The sequence below is a fragment of the Pagrus pagrus genome, assembly GCF_965226575.1.
Source record: "Pagrus pagrus genome assembly, chromosome: 11".
In the NCBI taxonomy this organism is placed as follows: Eukaryota; Metazoa; Chordata; class Actinopteri; order Spariformes; family Sparidae; genus Pagrus; species Pagrus pagrus.
The window spans coordinates 1407527-1421866 of record NC_140195.1 but is presented as its reverse complement, the minus strand read 5'-3'; the positions used below and the strand labels follow the sequence as shown (position 1 = coordinate 1421866).

Genomic DNA, 14340 nt, shown 5'->3' with positions numbered 1-14340 from the left:
GGATTATTCTGGGACACTGACGGCTGAACGTGATCGACCTGCACCTGCATCACACCTTCACTCTTTAAAGACCGACTTCAAACGATGTAGAAACAATAAGAGGATTGTTTGCATCTCTGTCAGACACGAAGTCGTTCCTGTGCACAGACGATCAGAGGTTAACGGGTCAGCTCCTTCAGTTTGGATCAGAGTTTAAGACGTGTAACAGATTAAATTCTGGTTTGGATTCATCTCCTGATCCGTCATCGCTCCATCGTAAACTGAACACTGACTGACAGCGTTCCCCACTGACAGCCATGATGGCTCTTCAGTCCTGCTCCGTGACCGTTACTATAGCAACTGGTGTTTCTACGGCAGCTGATCTCTCAGCTCCTGGCCTCGTCACCATGGTGATGTTTTGTGGAGGACGGTGGGACACTCGTCAGCAGCAGCAGCAGCAGCAGCAGCAGCAGCAGCAACATTACAGCACCTGGGCCGACTGTGAGAGCAGGTGAGTCTCCAGACTGATCTGAAGTCAGTGTGGACGCTTCAAAGAACAAATCTTACAATCTGTCGTGATGCTTCAGTAACACACTGGACTCCACAGAGCCTCCTGTTGTTCTTCTGCATCTGACCTGAGGAATCTGACAGTTAACTGCGTCATCACTCCAACATGAGGCGAAGCAGGGCGGCCTCTGCTGGTCGTTACGTTGAACTACAACCACCGGAAACCAAAAAACCTCCAGGATCATTAAAGGAAAGAAAACTGCAGCTGTGACAGAAACATGGAAAAGAACGCAATCATCTCACAACAGCTTTATCTCCTTCATACAGTCATGTGAAGCTTCAGTCATGCTACTATCACCTGTTACCAATGAACCTGTTTACACCTGTGGAAATCCAATCAGGTGTTTTTGGATTGTTCCACATCTTTCCCAGTCTTTTGTTGCTGCTGTCCCAACTGGTTTGTAACGTACCGCTGCCATCAAATCAATGAAGCTGATGAGGTCAGACATTAAATATATTGTGTGTGCTGTTTTCCACAGTCCACAAAACATTTCTGGAGCTTCACAGCAACTGAAGTAGCTGGAGACTTGTTTTAAAACAGAAAGATGAAACAGGAAAACATCAAATTCAGATCAGTGTGATGTCTTCTCTCCTGCAGACTGAGATCACAGCAGACGAGCTGTACGGAGACGTGATGTTTAAATCATCTCCAGCTGCTTCAGGTGTTAACTCTGATTTACTGTGAAGCTCCAGAAATGTTCTGCGGACTACGAGACTTGTCCTGAACGATGACTCCATGAATCTGCTTAGAAATCCTCAAAGGAGACGCTGCTTTTATTGCCTGAGAAATATCCGTTTTTTAAGTAAACTGCCAATAGGAGCTGCTAATCGCTAATTCACAACATAAATGTTGAGATTTTACAAGAGTTCCTTTACATAAATGAACAAACAACATCAACAAAGATGAGGTAAAAATGTACATATATTGTATTTGTACTGTTTTCAGTTCACGCGGCGTCCCAGTGTTTTTGGAATAAGTGTTGTGACAGATATAAAATGTGCCTGCAGTGTTTCTTACAGGCCGACACCTCCACACACGTTTGGCTTAATTAGACTTCCTCACAGGACTGAAGTCACTGAGCTTAGGTGACTTAAACAACTTTAATCTTTATCATCCTTAAGTTGCAGTCACATCATCTTCTGTCCTACGAAGCCGCCCCGGCACCTTCCACCCGCAGGAAAAAGACGTTATGTCACCGCTCTGAAGGGATAATAAATAAAAATAGAGCTGTGAGGTTGGAGGAGTTATTCTGGGCGTCTGAGGCAAAAGGTCTGGTTCGTGTTCCTTTCTCATGTTTGTGAAAGTCTCCTCGCTGAATCATCAGTATAGAAAATCGAAACCGAGAGAAGAGAATATCCCAGGTACAGAAGTCAAAGGGACAAGAATTAAAACACTTTGCTGTGAACGATCAGAGATGAGTTTAGTCGCTGCTGACGCGTTTTGTTCCCTGTGTGTGAACATGTCACAGGTGTAAATGACTACATGAATGATGGCTGAAGTCTTAATGTACAAAAACCTGTGATTCACCTTCTGAACATGTCCGCTGAGACAACACAGCACTCTGAGTGTGTCCTCATTCGGAAGTTGCCGTATTTAAATATATAATACGTAATGTTTACACATTAAAATGGCTAAAAAACAAAAAGACCTTTGTGTGTTTTTTGGGTTGTGTTCTTACATTATCCAAAATGTTTCCAACAACCAGAGAAATCTGTAGTTGTGTTCAAGGTAACAAGGTTTCAGTTGTGAGACGGCTGCTGGAGTTATGACTTTTCCTAAAAAGTAAACCCGAACAGGCCGGAGACACGAACAGGAAACATCCTTAAATTAATCAGGTGACAGGAGGAGAGATCATCTGTAATGTGAGTGAAGGCGAGAGAAGTTGTATAAACCAGGAGAAGAACAGCAAACAAACACATTCTGATCTCAATTAAACAAAAAAACTTCCAGCTCAGAATGAAGATATCAAACAAACGTCTGAACTCTCCTGACTCGGCCTTATTTGCAAAACCATCATTTCCAGAGGAGATATTAAGATAATTTGAGACTTTTTCAACCTTCTTAGAGTCTCAGTTGAGCTGCATTATGTGATTAGCCTAGCTTAGCATAAAGACTGTAAGCAGGGGGAAACTGCTAGCCTCGCTGCATCAACAGAGAAAAAACAAAACATCATCCAACATCTCCACAGCTGACAACACGGAGCTACAGGCCTCCAGCTCAGCTGCCTGGTACAGCTCAAAGAAATAATGAGAGAGAAAAAACGTACTTGTAACAAATTTATTCCATAAAATATACTTGAAAATATACTTGTATGTAGCTCTATGAAGCAGTGCTGCAGGCTGCGTCTCCACTGAGAGCTGCTGAACAGGACGCTCAGCTCCAGATGTTTGTTTGTGGAAACGCGGCCGAACACAGAAACACAACAAACACATTCAAAAAATAGAAAAACCATCACGTATCAAAACGTAAGATTCTGATGCTGCAACACATCTTTAATCCGAACTGCTGAATTTTGGTAAATGATTTTTATAAAAAGGGTAAAATGTTTGTAATTCAGAAATATTCAGATGTGTCTCCAATGTGATGAACCTCAAACTGCCTTTTCTAACACCTTCACACCCTGATTCACATTTCTGAAGTGACCATGAAACCTTCAGTTAAACACATTAAATCCATTTCAATACGTGTTGTTTCTCGACTGCGTCCAAACCAGCAGGATGATTGTTTTTGGGGTCGATATTGAGCTTCATGCGAGAAACACTGCAGAGTTTAAACAGCAACTAAAATAAAATAAATAACAAATTAAACATTATGTAATATTAATATTTTGTTTCCCTTATCAGGAGGAGTTTCATTTAAATTTAGATTTTATTCTTTCATCTCTCAGATCTGTCACTGAAACTCAAAACCAACAGAGCCAATCACTGAGCTCCATGCTGCAAACTGGAGCGACGATTATGTTAATAATCAAACTTTACAAACAGGCTCTGACTTGATGATTCATGAAGTTTGTGCAGTTGAAGTGTTGAATCAGAGAGACTGTATGAACATCTGTGCTGAGTGACCACCTGTGGTGTGATGTCACTTCCTGCTCTGTATGAAACAAACCCGTCCATCACTGAGACAAACAGACTCCATGTTTCTACTCAAAGACAGAAAGAAGTTCATGTAGAACATTTGCTGAATTTACAAGAAGGAACAAATAAGTCAGAATCAGTCAGAGACAGAGTTTCACACAGTTTATAAAGTGTCTCCAACTCAACAACTCACTAAACTGACACATTTGTTAAGGGAGTCTGGGGACAAAGAAGTAGCCTATACTGGTTACTGTTTAGTGTGTTTGTAAAATGTGACATGTTTAGATCAATAAAATGTTTCTTCTCTCATAAATTGAGTGTAAATGGTGAAATCAGTGTAAACAGTGTGTTCAAACAGCTGCTAAATGTTGGCAGGTGCGACGCAGTTCTCCTCACTCAACTCTTAAAATCACATCATTTGTTAAGGGAGTCTGGTGAAGTTGAAACAGAAACACAAACAGCTGCTGCTAACATTGGCAGGTTAAGAAAGCCCAAACATGTCATTTACATTCCCAGAGATCGGATCTCAAATGGTTCAGCAAGTGGACTTTCGATCCTTCGGTCTTTTAAAGTTTTCTTGCATGAAGCCCGTTGAACCTTTTTTTTTTACTGGCTCTAAAAGTTCAATTTTGGTGTCAGCCTTCAAAAATCCACCTAATTAAAATATAGCCTGCAGTAACGGAGGCGACAGTCGTGCTGTTAGAAGAGACAGTTTGGATTTGTGTCCTGTAACGAGCTGTGTGATGTGTTTTTAGGTGTCAGGAAAAATACAACGTCAGAAATCACTAACAGTCACAATGTTCTGAACATTTCAGGACCTGTTGGTTCTGTATGGATCCCCCACGGGGTCAAGTAAGAAATAAAAATACTGATGATACTTTTTGTAAACAGAATAAAATCTTTTGTCAGGATGCAGAGAAGAAGAAGCAGCAACAGAGAGCTGCTCTGAAGAAGGCATCGCAGTAAATATATCTGAGTACTACTTGTAACTGTGCATACTGTTGCACTTGTGTAGTCGACGTCAGTGAGGAGACGACACCGACTCCATGATGTGAATCATCTGTATCTGTACATGTGCATAGTCTATCATGTTAATGCTCATTCAATCCACCCGTCACATTTAATGCTTTATGATTTTCCCGCGTGTTTCGTCTCGTCCCTTATTAATCGCTTGTTTCATAGCAGCGTTAAAAACCTCGTCCTTAACTCTTCACATCGGATCATTTCCTCCAAACAGACAGAAAACTTTCAACCTATCAGATTAAAAATTACACTCTTCCTGCTCGCGTAAATCAAGTCCTCACATCTATATTAATCCCTTATCTGGTCATCCACTGCAGGTCTCCAAACCACACGCAGAAACACGTCTTCAGCACTGAGGAGCAGCAGATTTTTACATGAGCGTATCTGATGGCTGAAGTAAAGACTTAAATGTTTAGATAGAAATCTGTGCAGCTGATGTGAGTCAGCTGACGTGTGCGACAGGAGAAACGCTCTATAAGTGCTTTAATGTCTCGTGCTGATAAAAGGTCGAACGGTGATTTAACGCCTCTTTAACTGTTCACATCACAAACTGCACCGGACACGAAGCTTCAGCTCAAACTGTCACTGCAGGTGAGAAGAACCAAGATGCTGTTCCAGATTTAAAAAGTGCAATAAATACATTTCTTCCTCAAATCTAAACTGGAATCTTAATCTCAAAGTAAATCCTGTAAATAATCCCGATAATAATAATAATAATAATAGTCTGTTAAAAGTTATTTAAGATTTCACAGAAAAGTGCTAAACAGAGACGGAGTGCATCTTGGTTTCCTTCTGAGGATTCACAAGATGCAAAGCCATCTTCAAACTCTGCGTAGTTCAACTGATCAGCGAGAGAAGCAGCTGATCGATTGAACACAACATTGATTATTCTGGTAGGATCACAGTGAAGTCAGAGCAACTCACACTCTGTAGTAGAAACCTTCTGATCTGAAACATCAGAGCGTGATCGCTGATCTCTGATCTGCTTTAAGGCTTCAGGACTGTGACTGAGCAGACGAGTGATGCAAAGGTTCATGACGAGTTTTACGGCCACTGAGACTCTGAAGAAGATGCAATATTCTGATAAGAGAAGTTTTAAATTTGAGGAAAAGTCAAAATATGATGAGAAATAGTCACATGTGAGAACTGTTACTTTTTATTACAACTATATTTTTTAAATATGAATTTTTCTGATGTAATGCATGAAACTGACCGAATCACTCGGCCTGGCACAGATTTACTAGTGTTGTTGTATGTGTTGATGCAGAAAAAGATGCTCGGTGTAATTTGTAGTTGTTAAATTCAACAGTGATGTTCATCGTTTCACTGCTGATCTCGTATCTGACAGGCTGATTGTTAAACTGCGTCGCTGCCACTTTGTGTTGATAAACATTTATATTCTGCTGATATATCAATACAGCCCTAAAAATCCAGTATCGGTCCAACTCTAGTTTAAAGGATTTAGTTATTTTAAGCCAAACCATGATCTTTATCTCAACCTGACCGAGTAGTTTTGGTGCCTTTATTTTGAAAGTGTAACAGGACGTTGCATGCTTGTTACGAAAACTACAATATGAGACTTTAACGACTTCTTTCTCCAAACTACTTTCATTTCAACTTTTTCTTCATATTGTGTGTTTTTGCAAGTGTTATGAGAAACAACATTTACATGTATTGACAAATATGATTTTCACATGACGCATAAAAATAAAAACTATTTATTCTTAATATTAAGACTTAAACTCTCAGGTGTTTCCTCTGCTCAGCGGCCGCAGCACTCGTCTTATAGCGTAGTGATTGTACTCTGCAGTGTGTGTGTGTGTGTGTGTGTGTGTGTGTGTGTGTTGAGCTAGCCCCCCCCCTCGCTCTCCTCCAGGTTGTGTTTGACCAGAAACTCTTTGATGGTTGGCTGATTGTCTAGCCCCGCCCACTGCTCCTCCAGGTGCTGCAGAAGCTCCTCCCACCGGCGCTTGTCTCTTCCTGTCTGCCACGACAGCCGTACCACCGCCCGTAACAACGGCAACAGGAGGGGGTGTGGCCTGTCTATACGCTGCTGTGATGAGTCATGCTGGTCAGTCTGTGGGTGGGGCTTGTCTGTGAGTGGGAGGGGCCTGTCCTCTGTGTGAGTCTCAGTCTCGGCGGGCGTCAGAACACGGAGGGCGTGGTCACAGTGATCCCGGGCCTCCTCCAGCTGGTCCACTTCCTGGAAACAGCTCGACAGCCCCACCAGGGTGAAGAACCAATGGGAGGAGGTCGGGGGTGGAGCCTGAGCCTGGTTGTCATAGTAACTTGCCCAGCCCAGTTTGTGTTGCAGTCTCTTGGCGTTGAGCAGCGGACCCAAGGCCTCCTGGTAACGTCCCACCCTCAACGACACAAGACAAACTCAAAACTATAAAGTCTGTCTCATTTATTTATTCATCAAAAATACTCACAGAGATGGAAACAGAAGGACAGAAGAAAGGAAACAAACCTGACGAGCAACATTACTTTTCTTTAAGAAGTTATTTTCCAGCTGAAGCTACAAGTCGACAGCTCAACTATTAATGACTTTTAACTGAAGTTCAAACAAAGCAGCTCTTTCCGTTGTCCTCGCTCTGACTCACAATGTACAGGAGGCTGCATGTCATCTGTAATTCTGCTGCCTACATTACCCACAATGCAACTCAGCCAGCCAATTGATCAGATTACATGCAGCTTCCTCTGGAGCCACAGAAGGTTTCATACTACTTTGTTCACAGATGCATTAGTACTGCCCAAGACCTGTGAACACACTTTAATGTGGAAAATTGGTGGCATTACCCTTTAAGTAAAAGTAGTAATACTACTGTGCAAAAATAATACTATAAAAACTATCAATAAATACTAGTTACAAGTAAAATACCTGCAGGCAAATATTATCAAGTACCAAAAGTACTCATTATGCAAAATGGCCCAATTCAGATTCATATATATTATATAACTGTAAATACATAAACTGCAGAGCTGCTTGTGAATGTCTCATCTTAATCTACAACAATACATCATATTCTGTTTGTTGATTATCAGACTCTGAATCCAACATGGTGACTAGTAACTAACTACTACTGGTGGAGTTTGTAAAGAGATTTCTTCATGTTGGAGCTCAGAAAAAAACACTATGTGAACACGGGGCCTGAAACCAAAGTACAATATTTGCCCCTGAAGTGTGGCGGAGTAGCAGAAATGGTAACGAGTACCTTGAATTGTGAGTACTGTACATGAGTAAATAGTTACTTTCCAAAACTGCTTCCTCAGGAGGCGTTCAGGCTCACTGCCCAATCGCGGGCAATCAGAGTGTTAAATAACTCAAGTTGCACCTGTATCATTTCATTTTTTCATTGTTTAAGATTTATATTGATATCACTTCGCTGGGACTCGTGTGTATCGCAGGCGACTCAGATCAAACTGAGCATAAACATCATTTTAATATTTCGGCTGGTCAGCAGTGTGATGTTTCGATGAGTTTGAGGTTGAGACAAAGTGTCGTATGGCAGGGGTTGTTACCTGATGAGCAGCTGTCCGGCCTGCAGGTCAGTCAGGTAGAAGAACTGCCGGACACACAGCGCCGCCCGCAGGGTGTTAAGGGAACACAGGTGATACAGATACTGTTCGAAGGCCCGGCTCCTCTTGGCGATCGTCTCCGCTGTGAAGTTCCTGCGCAGCTTCTTCCCTGCAGGCGTTAAAACAGGAAGTAATTTCTCACCGCTACAGCAAACAAGAGACAGTCGGAGCAGCAGAGTTCACATTGATCCATTATCTGTCCATCACATCTGTATTTATTGTTTTCAACGAGGACCTCCCACCTGTGTCGTCACCGAACCCTGCCAGGCTGAGGATTCAAACCGACAACCTCCTCATCACCAGCGTGCCTCTCTGAGTGCGAATGAAAACAGCCTCCGCGGCTTCACGTTCAAACAGATGAATTTCAACTTACGTGGGAAACAGACGCGCTCCATCTGGTCTCCATGGTTACGGCGCAGCGTGGCGTGGAGCCTCTGGAAGTCGGAGTACCGGCGGGTGATGATGGCCGGCGTCTTATCACTGCCGCCGGACTGGATCACGTGTATGGTGTACAGCTGGAGGGAGACAGCGACAGGCTGAGCGGGCTCCTGTGTTTTCTCTGGGCTTCACATTGTTATTGATGAACGCAGAAAATGAAGGTTTGCGATCTGTTAAATATCTCCCCCAGGCAGAAGTTACTTAGGCTGCCCAACTTTAAATAAGTCTGGAGACGGAGCTGAGGGGCCAGACTGACAGGAGTGGTGCGTTCAAGTGCAATCGTAAAAATGAAGTCGTAAGTCAGTTCACAGTGAGGATGTTTGTAGATGTTGCTAGATTTTGTAATTTTTGGCAACTAGAAATAAATCAGAAAACCTGTGTAATAATCCTGTAACACACACACACACACACACACACACACACACACACACACTCATTATCATCATCGTCAGCTGTTTGCACTCACCACATATTTGGAGGAGCTGTCCTGAACCACGCTGGCATCCGTCACCTCGAACAACAAGTTGTCAGTCAGTCGCCTCCCAGCGGGGGTGGGACTCCCTCCGCCGAGTCCACGAAGGCTCCTCCAGCTCTCCTGAAGCTGCCGCGTCAGCAGGGAGGAGGAGGAGGAGGGGGAGGGGGCTACTGGAGACACGCCCACAGGACTGGTGTCTGAGCAGGACAGGTGAGAGAGGGGTCAGGTGAGCGCCAAATCTAAAGTGACTTTAAATCTACTATACATGAATCTGTTGGTATGTAAGGAAACGAGTTTTAGAATAAAAAGTGAGCACTGGACCTCAATTAATAGAAACATTTGTTCTAGAGTTACAGAAGAAAATGAAGGAAAACTTCAACGATACTGTGAATTAAACTGTCAAAACATCGAGGCGCTCGTGTCGGTCACGTTCAGACAGGACATCACCTGCAGCACAGGGTGCCAATTTTCTATGAGATTAAAAAACTTATTTTTCTGCACGACCTGATCCATGTGTGTCTCCTGGATCAGGTCCAGTATTTCTCAGTTCTGGATGGGTCCGGGTCTCAAGTTTAAAATAATAAAGCAACTCAGTTCCTGTTCACGTTCCAGTAGTAAAATTCAGGGTCTTTTGGGGTTTGGGCACAAATCTTTGGACCCATAACGACCTCTCACTCAGGGTCTTTGCACAGGTCCGGGTGAACGTCCTCCATGCTGCGTTTAAGTCACGGCCCGTTTTGTTTTCATGGCTGATTCCTCCTGACACCGCTTAATATAAAGGTTATTTTTGTTGTTGTTACTTTTCTTTTTATACTCGGGGACGTTGTAAAAGAAACTTTCCCACAAATGTAGCACAACATCGAGCTACTACTCATAAACTGGTGTCATTCATCAACTTCATGTGAGCAACTTAAAACAAGTCTGATCTGACCGACAGAATTGGACCTGGAACACTCGTATGAACTAAAATCACAGGTAAGATTGTGAAAATGTTCGTTCATCGTGTTGAATGAGCAGAGCTCCACCTCACCTGCGCTGCTGAGCCCCTCCTCCATCGACTCTCCCAGGAAGTCGGAGTCACTGTCCAGCCCTGAGCCTTCGCCCTCAGCTCCATCCTCTCCTGCTCCTCCTCCTCCTCCTTCGCTGTCGAAGCACAGCGTCCCCCCGAGCCGATCAGTCACACACTCCTCCTCCTCCTCCAGCTCCGCCTCCCAGTCGTCCCCTTTAAACTCCTCCTCCTCCTCCTGGACGCCTCCTGCTTCCTGCTCAGGTCCCGCCCCCTGACCATCTTTAAACAGCGAGCGCTTCAGGCGGTCCAGCAGCCGGGACGCCATGACGCCGCCTGGCCACCGCAGGGGGGAGGGGCTGAAGAAACAACAGGGGGACAGAGAGACATTAAGAGTTAAAGTTCAGTAATCATCTAACTGGGGTATAACAGAAAAAATGTTTAAATGTTATAATTGAAAATGGTTTTATTTTCTGCAGCAGGGTGACGTTAGAGGAGACGTTTAGCTCCCTGTCGGGGGATCAGGCCCCTCCAGCGGCTCACCTCATAAATCTGAGGGGTCGTCAGATAATTAATGGCAGAGGACAGAAGAAAAACTTTTACGTGTCTCTGGCTGATAACGAGTCATACACATCTGAAACAAGACAAAGCATGAGGAATGGGCCGATCCAAACATTTCATCTCATCAGCATCCCGTCCAACATCTTCACGATTCACAATATCATCCCGATAATCATCAAAATAGTCTTAAAGCTTTAAAGTAAAAATAAGGAAACAGAGGCTTCAAAATGAATCAGGAAACTGATACTTCAGTCAGCTAGACAGCTTTACTGAGTCCTTCATGTGAGGACATTCACAATTATCCACCGTGATCAGCTTGTTCTCGGTGTTTTCATTGTGATAAAACCTTTTATTGTCTCGTCCCTACAAAAGGACCCGACCAGACCAAACCCACGAGCCAAAAGGTTGTGACTCACCGGCTTCGTCCTCTTGTTGTGTACATTTTATTGACACACAAATATCAACAAATTTAAGTTTGCTGAAATGTTACAGCAAGTTACTGAGGTGACTACATAAAAACGACGTACAGGACGCTGCTGGGTCTGATGAGTCCTGCAGAGAGCAGTTTCCTTCAGCCTGATTAAAGCTTTGTGAAATCGATGTGTAGTGAGAGCTTTCCTCCACATCGCTGTGTGCAGCTCAAACAAAAGAAAGAGGTTCGGGGTAAATGAACACGTCTCTGATGAGAGATCAGAGATCATTCTTCACTTTATGTCCACAGTAAATATCAACAGGACGTTCACTTCCACAATCCAGGCCACTGAAATAAACAACCGGTCACATTTCAGCTCCGCAGACAAACTGATCTACATCGGAAACAAACCGGGCCGAGCAGCAGCAGGCTGAGCTGGCTCCGGTTACAGAGCTGGCGGCCGCTCTGAATGGAAATCATGTCACACATTAATAATGCAGCAGCTTGCTCAGTCAGCCTGCAGCCAGGAGATCCACACACACAGCGAGATCCCGGCCTGCAGAGCTTCACAGGATCCTTCCCTCACGCAGTCAACATCTTCAGCACATCAGGTGTCTCCGTTTAGGAGGACAAACACCTGGCAGCCATCACAACAGTTTGTCTTCCCTCCAACTCCAGGACACAAAAGTTCAGCCTGACCTGCCGGAAACAAGCGTGAACCACCGACCTGCTCACACAACACAGGCGTCAAGACGACGGGCGATATCCGCCGAGCACAGATACTTCGTATCGGCGTATATGTTGCTAATATGTGCTGATTTGTGTTTTTCTGAAAGATCATAATTACAGTTGCACGATATGGATTATTTTAAGCCGATACCAATAACTGATGATTTTCTGCTTCTCGCGGATGATGCAGACAGGATAATCTTTTATACACACTGTAAGAGAAAAGACGAATGATTTAATATTCTGATCTTCTTCGTCTGTGTTTATTTGTTAACCAACTTTAAAGATGCAAACAGCCACATAAAGTATCAGAGTGTGTGAATGTTGCACTTTTTAAATCAATGAAAACAATCTTCTTCACATCATCAGCTCCAGTTATCAGCTTGAATTTCACAGATACAATAAATAGCGGAAAATATACATTTCCCAAATCTGGAGCCAATAATTTGTTATGTATCGTGCAACCATCATTATAAAAAGTTGTTTGGGATCATTTATAATATCTATTATACGGATAGTATTTGCTTTTGGTTTTCTTGCGGCTTCAAGTGTGAATGTTTTGTTTCTTCATTTTCTGGAGGGCAGCTTATATCCTGATAGCCTGTGACTTTTATATTATTATTATATTTAAACCTAATAATAAACTTTATTTATAGTCAACTGTCAAATGAGGTACACAGTTATAAGTGTTGTTAGTTATTCAACAGCACCTGTTTTAAATCATAATAGCATGATTTATTTATGGCCTCTTATTAAAAGACAAAAGAAAAACTTTTTACTTGTTATTATAATGAAATCCCACTTTAGAAGATTTGTTAGAAAAATTAAATCATCTATGTAATGCCTTGATCCATTTCTATTTTATTTTATTTTATTCTATGATCATAAAACAGGGGGAAAGGGTTTTAAACACATTTTTTTGCCTCTGTATTAAAGTTTTATGTGTTAAGAAGTTTCCTTTGTAACTGAATTTGATTGTTGCCTCACAGTTTGTAAATTTGAACACAATCACTACAAATTCGAGGACATGGAGGGAGTTTGAGTGGAAAAATGTAACCCATTATTTTATTACACCTAAAACACAGAGTAAACAAACTGTTGGAGAATATGTGGAAACAATGAGGCAGATCACACACACATGTTTGGGAATACAATCGTTTTGGGTAAATGTGTTATAATCGAGGACGTTCTGGGATATGTAACACCCGAGGAATGTAAAGTTATGTAACTTGGAAGAATAAGTGATTATGTCACTGGTAGTGATAGATATCTCACCAAGATATCATTGATCACAAGCAGCAACAAACTGGTGCCGGACTGAACCCTCGACTGTGGAGCAGTTAGAAGCTGTTAGAGGTCGATGTGATGGAGAAGCTTCAGCTCAGACTGAGAGGAAATACTTTTACCAGTAAACTGAAGAAATGGATGAGTCATGACACAGCGAGTAACTGATGAATTCATCTTAAGATAACGGACTAAACTCCCTTTTAGATCATGGACACTTGTAACCAGGGCTGTTTGTGTTTCTTCTTCTCTTTTTATGTTATTTTACGCTGTTCAATATTTCATATCCTTCCTGTTGTAAACTGACAATCTTACATGGATACTGTTTTTTGTTACATGCTCTAAAATGTTTATTTACACACACACACAGACACACAGTGTGTGTGTGTGTGTGTGTGTGTGTGTGTGTGTGTGTGTGTATATGTGTCATATATGTGTGTGTATTATATATATTTAAGTATATAAATATGTATATTCCAAAGCCTTGTTCCATTTAATTTTAGGAGAACCAGAGTTTACGAGGCGTCCGTAAAGGTAGCACACCGGTCAGTTAACAAGTTAGCTGTAAACACTGCGGTTAGCTAGCTGGTTAACACTCAGACTATGAAAGTAATTAACGTGAAGTGCAGTTACAGAGAAACACGCTGATGAAGGGACTGTGGAGATAAAGGCTCGTACTGTTAGCTCCACAGAAAACCGTGTAAAGTTAGCGAACAAGCTAACAACTTTCCTACCTGTTAATGTTCATAATGGGATGGTGACACTAACTGACTACACTTAGTTAGCTAGCAGCTGGAGTTCAGTCACTGACCCACTAACCAGTGCCTGAAGCTTGTTCTGACGGATCCAGTTAATCCTCCTCAAGTAGAACTAAAGTTTAAATCTCAAGCTGGCAGATTAAAACTGGACCGTCCAGTTTCTGTTCTGGCTGAATGAAGGGGCTGTGGTGCTAACGGCTAACACCGTTAGCTCACATCACTGCAAAGTTAGCACACGAGCTAACAAGTTAGTTTGCTGTCAGTGTGTTTCTGGTGTTAATGGACCCAGAACTGACTCACTGAGCACTGGGACGGTGGGATCACTCACCCTGGGCTCAACGCTGACTGTCTGCGCTCCTGTTAATCCATGTCAGCGGGGGAATGCAGCGCTTGAAGCTCCGGTCAGGACCTCCGGGCTGGACCGTCCTGCTGCTGGTTGTGGGGTCCACAG

General features: G+C 42.8%; 1 protein-coding gene and 1 long non-coding RNA gene across 3 annotated transcripts in view; one reads left to right on the top strand and one right to left on the bottom strand.

Annotated features, from left to right (window-relative positions):
• Nucleotides 1-14335, bottom strand: part of snx21 (sorting nexin family member 21) — a 51536-nt gene extending 37201 nt beyond the window's left edge. Inside the window, exons 1-6 of one of the 2 annotated variants that reach the window (XM_084367684.1) lie at nt 14218-14335; nt 10170-10504; nt 9131-9336; nt 8600-8741; nt 8170-8335; nt 2811-7010 (exon numbers count right to left, since the gene is read on the bottom strand). In XM_084367684.1, coding sequence (XP_084223810.1) covers nt 6497-7010; nt 8170-8335; nt 8600-8741; nt 9131-9336; nt 10170-10473 — 1332 coding nt within the window. In that variant the 5' untranslated portion in view covers nt 10474-10504; nt 14218-14335 and the 3' untranslated portion in view covers nt 2811-6496. Of the gene's footprint in view, nt 1-2810; nt 7011-8169; nt 8336-8599; nt 8742-9130; nt 9337-10169; nt 10505-14217 lie in introns of those variants that run through there. The other variant, XM_084367685.1, reaches the window with a different exon arrangement.
• On the top strand, nt 181-999 carry LOC311265134. The gene is made up of 2 exons (XR_014623542.1): nt 181-490; nt 567-999. It is a non-coding gene; the product is annotated as an uncharacterized lncRNA (long non-coding RNA).
• Nucleotides 14336-14340: the final 5 nt, after the last annotated feature.